Source organism: Chrysemys picta, unplaced genomic scaffold (assembly GCF_011386835.1).
Source record: "Chrysemys picta bellii isolate R12L10 unplaced genomic scaffold, ASM1138683v2 scaf2264, whole genome shotgun sequence".
Classification (NCBI taxonomy): Eukaryota; Metazoa; Chordata; order Testudines; family Emydidae; genus Chrysemys; species Chrysemys picta.
In genome coordinates this window covers 1-9,000 of record NW_027054967.1, presented here as the reverse complement: position 1 = coordinate 9,000, position 9,000 = coordinate 1, and the positions used below count along the sequence as shown (strand labels likewise).

Here is a 9,000-nt window from a genome sequence, read left to right as displayed (position 1 = left end):
TCTGTCTGTTTGGGGATCTCACTAGAAAGTTCAGGGGAACCGGGAGCAAAGGCTGTTGTGGGAAGTGCTGTAGCTGTTCTGGGACCAACCTTCAGATGCACAGTTTGAACCATCTGTTCGATGGAGTTTACTCCACACACATCAGCTGGGAGCAAACTGGGGCAAGTTTTAAAACTTAACCTGCCTAAAGTCAGGCACCAAATGTGAAAATTTGGCCTTGTTCTCCCTAAAGTTTTCCACCTCAGGAATGCACATCACCAGCTGTTCACACAGCCACTACTAACCCTTACAATAAACGCTGAGAGAACATTTGGTGCTGTGCAAGGCAAAGACAGAGCTCACATCATTGGATTTGGAGCAGGGACCATCGGCTACTCTGTCTGTACCGCACCTAGTGCGGTGGGGTTCTTGGCTGGCCCTTAGAAAGAATCATATTTATTCTGATAGTGCCTATGTTACACAGACAAACAGACACCGGTATTTGACAGTCTGACAATCAGAGATGCGGATTTGCACAGTTTAACAACAAAGGGGACTAGATTAGCTGTTTCACTATTAACCCAAACAAGGGCAGTAGTACCAGTAACATATGCCACAGCCTCGGGTCAATAATAGCTGTATTTTGATTAAACGTTTTGCAGGAACTTAAGCAGTTAAAAAAAGCTGCATTTGTACCCACCCTTAAGATGCTTCCTTTCGCCAAGTTGCACAACTTCCGTTGTTCCAAAGACACCCCTTGGTCAGCATGACCCTGTTAGCGATTTGTCTCTTATTCAAGTAACAGACATTTGCAGTACATTGCTCACCTTCAAACGTGAGATTAAATAATGTCTGGACAATAGCAGTGTGTTTCTTTAACCCCATCCCTGAGGCCAGTGGATAAGAGTTAGAACTGCTGAACCAGCAGAGACTACTAAAAAATAAAGTAACCTGTTATTCTTATACTGTGTTCATGTCATCCTGAGATGAGCTTAATGAGAGCGTGGGGTTGAGATCCCAGCTATCAGAATATCTCTGGGATGCTAAGCCTCTCTACAGAGGTGTGTGTACAAACATGCACACACGCGCCTAGTGTCAGGATACACACCAGTAAAGTGTCCATGACTTAGGGGGCTAGTTGAGAGGTGGTATTATCTAGGGTAGTGTTTAGAGGACAAGAGTGCGAGGTTGGGGTCTATTAGTTCTAGTCCCGATTCACCAAATCCTAATGGCAACACATTGGTCTCTCTCTGTTCTAGTTTTCTCATCTGGGAATAATGAAGGGGCTGAGATGGTGTTTAACTTCTTCCATACAAAGATCCAATGAAATGCACAATGGGGCAGCAGGAGAATGACTCTGGGAGTAGAGGGGCCCCCATAAAAACTGAGATACAGGAGATGTCTAGACAAAGGCTCTGTACCTTTGGACTTGGAGGCTCAGGGTCAGCATTCACCCGCGAACGCCTCTTGCGGGACTTTTCTCCTGCAGGAGAGAATGTTAAAATGACAGTTTAACTCTGGAGGCGAGAAAGGGGCCTGACTGCAGCTGAGTCAGAGGTCTAATCCCCAGCCCTCTTTCCCTCTGGGAAGCCATCCAAGGAAGAAAGCTCCCCCAGCTGGTCTGAAAGCTTGGAGATGGTTCTGAGAGAGGTTGGACACAGCTGGCCTGGTTTTGGGGACATCTTGTCTGGACTATACATGACCTGAGTGTACTGAGGGTGCTCAGAGTGCGCTGGTTTGCATAGCTCTCCCTCCACAGAGCAGGTATAGCACAGAGAGGACAGTGCTAGCTTCCCCATGTTCATGTGCAAGGACACTTGTAGGGTACACAGGCCACTTGATACTGGGCTGCCAACAATAATGGGACCCTTGGAGACTCACTATCTCCTTTCACCCAGGCTGCTGAACGCTCACCCGGGATAATGATGCGTAACCACTACTGGATTCAGGGCAGTGAGCTAGAGTTTGAGAAGAGCATCACTTGTTTCCTTAACCTTAATAATTCCACAGCAAGCGACGGATCTCCCTGCCTCTCCCAACCCAACCAGAAGCAAGAGAACCCTGCAAAGCATGGAAGAGTAAAGCTGATGTTCACCTTTCGGGGCCATAGGTCCAGGCTCCCCCTGCAAAGGAAGAAAAAGCTTTTAGACAGTGCCCTAGCCCAATGCAAAGGGCAGTTCAAACCCCCATCAGGCATCAAAGGTCTCAGCAATGCTGCCAGACCCTGCAGCAGGGGCACCCGTAAATTAGCCAGAGCAACAGGTAGTGACAGAACGGCGTCTTGGAGCAGCAGTAGCTCACTCAAAGTAGTGTAAAAGCCCAAATGTTGGCACCCTAGACTTGGTGTTTGTCTCATCCATTTCTTTCCACCCCCTCCTCTAAGTTGCCCAGGTGAGCGGGACAGGATTTCTTGAGCACATCCGGTCTCCTTGCTGGTGACCGGGAGAGATCTCTGAGTCTCTACGTTTAAGGATAAGGCCTTTTCTTGTAGCCATATGGTAAGGCCTAAGGCCTTTGTCTGCAGCCATATTGAGAGCAGCAGCCATTAGCTAAGAAACAGGAAGTCACATCCTCACTTTCCATCTAAATTACATTAAAACAATGTAGCATCTGGCTGTTCAGAAGGAGAGCCTGTCCTAATAGCACCCACTAGCACCAGATAAAGAAACGGATCTTAAGATGGCTAAAGAAAACTTAGTTTGACAGCATTCCATCTGGCAAGAAATCATTTATCAATAGTTGTGGTTGTGAAATTCTCACTTCTTTATTGTTTTGTCTTTATTGTCCCCACTTCCCTATTATTTGTCTGTATTATCTTTGTCTGGTTCTTTGATTGTTTCTGTCTTACATAATTAATTTTGCTAGGTGTAAATTAATTAAGGTAGGGGGTATGATTGGTTAGAGAATTTTGTTACAATATGTTAGGATTGGTTACTAAAATTTTAGTAAAATGATTGGTTACGGTATATCTTAGCAGGACTCAAGTTTCACTATATAAACTGGGGTCCAAAAGGAAGTTCTTGGGAACCAACTCTAGCCCCAGGATCAGAGCTGCCAGACCTCAACACACCGCCAATCACACTGTGCAGAAACTGGAGTCCCCCAGATAACCTGATCCTGATTGACCAGCAGGGAAAATTCATCTGTCTTATTGGGAGTGGTGAGCATTGTATGTGTAGCATGTGCATTCTGTTTTGGTGACTGTTAATAAATAGAGCAGGGGTCGGCAACCTTTCAGAAGTGATGTGCCGAGTCTTCATTTATTCACTCGAATTTAAGGTTTTGCGTGCTAGTAATACATTTTAACAGTTTTAGAAGGTCTCTTTCTATAAGTCTATAATATATAACTAAACTAGTGTTGTATGTAAAGTAAATAAGGTTTTTAAAATGCTTAAGAAGCTTCATTTAAAATTAAATTAAAATGCAGAACCCCCCAGAGCGGTGGCCAGGACCCGGGCAGTGTGAGTGCCGCCGAAAATCAGCTCGCGTGCCGCCTTCGGCACCCGTGCCATAGGTTGCTTACCCCTGAAATAGAGGTTAAGGATATTACTGTGTAAGGCTCTTTGACTGGTAAAAGACCCTGTAAACCCTCAAAAAGATTAGGCCCGGAGTCCAGAGGGAATGGGTATTTGCTCTGAGCCTGGAGGAGTAGAGCCTGGAGCCCACAGAGGGGTTAAGTTAGAGTGCCTAAATTAAGAGCGTTACACCTGAGCCGTAGGAACTAGGTAGAGGTGGGTGCTCTAGAGTGTGCAAGTGACAGAGAATTTTGTGCGGGTAACAAAGGGACAGACTTTGTTCTAGGCTTAGCTAATGTTTCCTGATGTTGCAGAGCGCTCTCTCCTGTGGGCCTGGGGCTATTAGATTTTGTGGGGCTCTGGGAGTTTGGAGTGGGGAATGGGCTCAGGGCTGGAGCAGGGGATTAGGGTGCAGGGTGTAGGCTCTGGCTGGCGGCACAACAGGGCAAAGGCAGGATTCCTGCCTGCCCTGGCTCCACGCTTTTCTTCTCCCAGAGGTGGCTGACATGTCCAGCCCCTAGGCAGAGGGGCCAGGCTGCTCTGCGCGGTGCACACTGCCCGTGCCTGCAGGTGCTGCCCCCGCAGCTCCCATTGGCCACAGTACCCAACCAATGGGAGCTGCAGAGCTAGTGCACAGAGATTCCCTGAACACCCCCACCTAGGGGCCTCAGGGGCACATTGGCTAGCTGGCGCTTGTAGCTCCAGGATGGGGCGCCGAGGCTAGGGGACAGGTGTCCGGCCTGCGGCACTGAGACTTGCCGGCTAGGGGACAGGTGTCCGGCCTGCGGTGCTGAGACTTGCCGTGAGCTGGATTAAAAGAAGCAGTGGGCCACACCTGGCCCGCAGAGCCCCCCTTAGCCCGAGGCCATGGGCTGCAGCCCCAAAAGCCCCTGCATTAGTCCAGCCCTGGGGTAGGTGTCCTGCCGGTCTCCTCTTGCAGCAGGGTCAAGCCCCACGGTAGGGACAGCAATCATGAGTCAAGCCCCGCCAAATGCAAGACCACCGTGGTTCATACCTGAAACCAGATGGTCCTGCCATTGCCATCACGCAGCGACCTCATGCCAGGGACACAATAACACTGCAGCCACTCCTCAAAGGCCGCAGCATCATCAGAGGGCTCCAGGCTGTAACCCTTCCCCCCTGGTGTGACACAAAAATGAGCATCAGGGAAAACTCTCAGCTACAGGGTTCCCCCTGCAACTCCAGAGGTGAGGGGCTGATCAGCTGTGGGCTTTGCTGTATGCTACAGTGACCCCTGCTGGGGGCAGCAGCAATGCTCAGCTACAGCTTTCTGAACCCTTCCAGGGGCTCCCTCTCACGTACCCCATGTGGGATGGCCTGGAGATGGATTTGCGCCTCTCCAGCCTGCACACACGCAGTTTGAAAGCATTCAGCTCTCTGAAGCTTGGTGTTTTTAAGGGAGTGCCTCTATTTCCACACCAGTTGGAGACATCGACTGCTCTGATAAGCCAAGAGGTCGATTTCTCTTGTATCCGGGCTCACTCGTCTTTCCTTTGCATCTCCCCCAATGTCTGCAGCTGTCTGGCTCGCTCACCACAGTCAGAGTGCAATGCACTTAGCTCTGGCGGGGCGGAGGAGTCTGTCTGCTGAAATCCTCAGGGGAAGTCTGGGCAAAACCTACAGCAGGCTGAAGCAGAGGCAGACCCAAAAAGGATGCAAGAGAGGGAAAATAATGGATGGGCCATGGGGCCTCTCCTCGCTTAGTCCCAGAGACGGAGTCAGGGACACATCCCAGCTGGGACAGGGAGTGAAGTCTGTCCTGTGCAATCAACTGTTGTGTCGGGAACACTAAGCAGGGGGACAGTACATGCACCTGCTCTCTGCTCTTCAGCGAACAGGGCCACCATTGATCTCTCCTATTATTGACTTTACAGTCAGAAGGGACCATCAGGACCATCTAGTCTGACCTCCTGCACATTGCAGGCCACAGAACCTCACCCACCCACTCCTGTACCGGCTGAGTTACTGACGTCCTCAAATCAGGATATAAAGATTTCAAGTTACAGAGACTCCACCACTGACACTAGTTTAAACCTGGAAGCGAACCGTGCCCCACACTGCAGAGGAAGGCAAAAAATCCCCAGGATCTTGGACAATCTAACCTGGGAGAAAATTCCTTCCTAACCTCAAATATGGTGATCAATTAGAGCCTAAGCAAGTGGGCAAGACCCAGCAGGCAGACCCCTGGGAAAGAATTCTCTGTAGTAACGCAGAGCCCTCCCCATCGAGTGCCCCGTCTCTGGCTGCTGGGGATTTTTGCTACTGGCCTATGACAATAGCTACACATTGAAATCCGAACAATTTCAGCGTGATGGAAGTAGCTTTGCAGGGGCCACTGGCGCGCCCCACGCAACACAAAGGGCACATCTGGTGTCACCCTGCCGCTCACGCAAAGGCCCAGCCTCCTCCCACTGGCATTAAATGCCCAGCCCGAGCGTTTTCATACAGCGCCCCTGGTTCCTGCTACCCCGACCCCAAGCCACCCCAGCAGGGCTCTGTCCCACCCCTCCCCCGTCGCTGAGTGTCTGCCCAGCTGGAGGCAGAAGGGATCCAATCCCAACTTCAACATCTCATTGCACCTCCTCTTGCTGGTGCGGCTGAGTCACCCCCACCCACAGGCTCCATGGCCTGTTGCAGGGCAGGAACCCGGGGCTGTGCTCCCTGAGCTGCCTCCTTACCCATGTGAATGACCTCCATGGGCACCGCATGGCAGAGCTCCAGCAGGTCTGGATTCTCCCGCTTTAACTTCACTTTCTTGCTCAAGGTCAGGTCCGGACTCTGCTGGGTTTAAGAGGAGGAGATTCAAACAGGCAGCCCAATCACAGCCCAAGCCAACCCTCTCCTATGCAACCCTTCCCCAGCCATCCAGCCCTTCCTCCTCCCAGCAAGGGTAGGCCCAACCCTGCAATCAGCAGGTGCAGACATACCTGAGCCAGCTTGCCAATAGCCACCAGCATACACACCCCGCGTCCCAGGCAGGCTTGTATTCGGGTGGCTGGCCCGGGCACCACAGCCTCTCTGCTAGTTTTAGTGAGCCAGCGGAATCAAAGGGAGCTTGGCTATGTCGACATGGGCTGCACTTACACCTCTGACTGCGGTGCAGACCCTACTCCAAGCCCCTTTGTAACTGCTGGTACCACTCCAAAAACAACCAGCCTAGTCCCCTCCCAGCTGTCCAGCCCTTCCTATAAGGCAACTCCTCCACGGCTGCCAAGCCATCCTGCTTCTTCCCCCCCCCACCCCCCCCACACACACATTTCCCTTACCAGAGGCCTAAACCTGCCCTGACATGTGCTCCGACCAACCCAGCTTCCTCTCCCTCCAGGTGCTAAATGCTCCCTGTTTCCAGATGCCAGGCCAAATTCAGCCCTGGCATAAGCAGGGCTAACTCCATAGACTTTGATGCAGTTGCCCCTGCTGAGTGGGAATCTGACCTGCCTCTGTAAAGTACCCGCTTGTATACATCAGTCACTTTACCACTCCACACAGGGCTGAATTTAGCCTGGCAGCATCTGAAGGCTAAAGATCTCTTACGGCTGGGACGCATCACTGACTGCGCCGCAGGTGTTTGTAACTTAACTGCTGCTACAGAGACAGGCTGGGGGAGGGGAGGGGAGGGAGAAAGGCCGGTCAGACAAAAACGGTATTTGGGTTTTTCTTTAAATAGCTACTTCCCCTCCAGAAGCCACACAGCACTAGACCAGAATAGTCAGATTTGGAGCCTAAACTACTGTGGTCCTCTTAGTTGTGGGTTATTTTCACAGCGAACTAGGATCTTTGGCCCAGATCCCCAAAAGGTATTTAAACTCCTAACTTCCCTTGAAATCAGTGGAAGTTCGGTGCCTAAATACCTTTGAGTATATTTGAGATTGGTAGGGGGAGGGAATGGCCAAGTGACCAAAATATGCAAGTGGCTACTGTACAAGGCAGAGTGCAGTCCCCCTCAGCAAAGGAGAATGTATACACAACGCAGGAGCCATAGACGTATATGCCATGATAGGCAGTCATGGTCCATCTGGCTCAAGATTTGCAAACAAGTTTTACATGCAGCACTTTTGCAGAGCAACTCCTAGGAGTTAAAGGCACTGGAGGATAAGCAGACATTTACGTAGCATTTGTCCTCCCAAAGGACCCCACCGTGCTTTATAAACTTACCATACACGTGCTGTATAACACACGAGGAAGCGAGTGATTCCTTCATGGAGGAGCCAAATGCAATCACTGAACTGTTAAAGAGCCCACAGCAAGTCTGAGCACGGGGAGGGAAGAATTCGGTCTCCTGCTCAAGCTGCGTGGCTAATTGAGGAGCCAGAATGCAGTCAGCAGAGCTGGGATTTGGCGAGTTCTGGTGCTAACATCCCTGCTTGGACAAGGTGCCAGAGGAGCTTTAACAACCACATGGGAACCGGCCCGGTCTCACAGCTCTCCAGAAAACCACCCCTCCAAACCCCATGCTGGGGCATTGCCTGCTCCAGGCCTGACTCAGAGCCAGCTACTAAATGGGCAGCACTATTGTCTGCACAGGTCACCTATCCAAGCCATGCACATAATGATATGGCTGAGCGGGGCGATCTGACAGACTCCAGGCCATGGCAGCGTGGCCGCACATCATGGGGAGGTAAAGGCTGAAGAATTAAACTGAGAATCCCCCGTAAGAAGGGATTTTGTGAGACAGAACAGGCCCTGAAGTCAGAGTGTCTGGCCTCCTGATTCATGGTGAGGATCCACCTCCAAGACAGCAGCCACTTCTAACAAGAAGAAAGAGCAACAGGACCCGAACCAGAAGCGGTGGAAGTTCTAAGGTTAAAGCTACAACTCGTAACTGGGGCTGCAGATCCTCAGGCGCTACAGGGCGAGCACTGAACCCCGAGTTCTATGTGATGAGCTGGAACATTTCTGTGCATGTGCGTGAGCCTTCTCCACCCTCCTCACCTGCTTCCGATGCTGAAGAGCCTCTAGCACCGTCCGAGCCTTCTCAAAGGGAGGGATCTTTAACCTAGGAGAGTCCATCTGTTATGTGAGGACCCCAACACAATGCAAATGGAGTCCCGGCCTAAGGGAGGGGAGGGAGATTGCTGACGCAGTGGGTGGAAGCATTGGCTTTTCACCTCTGAAGAGCTGGATGTAATCTACACAGTAAAACATTGGTGCATTCAGACTATGGCACGTGAGCAGGGTGTAATTCAGCTCCCCAGGCAAGGTCCCAGACTGAAAGTGTCATCGCAGGCCAAATCGGAGATGCCCAGCATATACAGGGCACTCAGGAAAAAAAATAAAGGTCAGGGCTGTGTCGGTAGCGAGTGTAGTGCAGGAACTGCGAAGTGCTCAAAGCTGAGGTGCACTGGCAGTGCTGTCTGTAGGTGCTTAGCGCTGGAACGGATATGGGCCGGCTGCATTTCAGCAAGGGAAATGGGTGGCCTCTCAACAGTCTGGACCCTTACATGGTGCTGGTCTCGTAGCTACAGGGATGGGAATCACAAGGTCT

The 9,000-nt window shown here is 51.2% G+C and overlaps 1 protein-coding gene across 3 annotated transcripts; it reads right to left on the bottom strand.

Annotated features, from left to right (window-relative positions):
• Positions 1 to 9: 9 nt before the first annotated feature.
• On the bottom strand, positions 10 to 8,984 carry LOC135980221 (endonuclease 8-like 1). Of its 3 annotated transcripts, none has more exons than XM_065580262.1 (5): positions 8,448 to 8,984; positions 6,194 to 6,296; positions 4,510 to 4,634; positions 2,075 to 2,102; positions 10 to 1,462 (listed from the first exon to the last, which is right to left on the bottom strand). In XM_065580262.1, the coding sequence occupies exons 1-5, from the start codon at positions 8,523 to 8,525 to the stop codon at positions 1,278 to 1,280; spliced, it is 519 nt and encodes a 172-aa protein (XP_065436334.1). In that variant the 5' UTR covers positions 8,526 to 8,984; the 3' UTR covers positions 10 to 1,277. The 3 variants fall into 3 exon arrangements, with proteins under 3 accessions (XP_065436334.1, XP_065436335.1, XP_065436336.1); XM_065580263.1 differs by having other exon boundaries at positions 6,194 to 6,293; positions 8,448 to 8,983; XM_065580264.1 differs by having other exon boundaries at positions 6,194 to 6,293; positions 6,443 to 8,982.
• Positions 8,985 to 9,000: the final 16 nt, after the last annotated feature.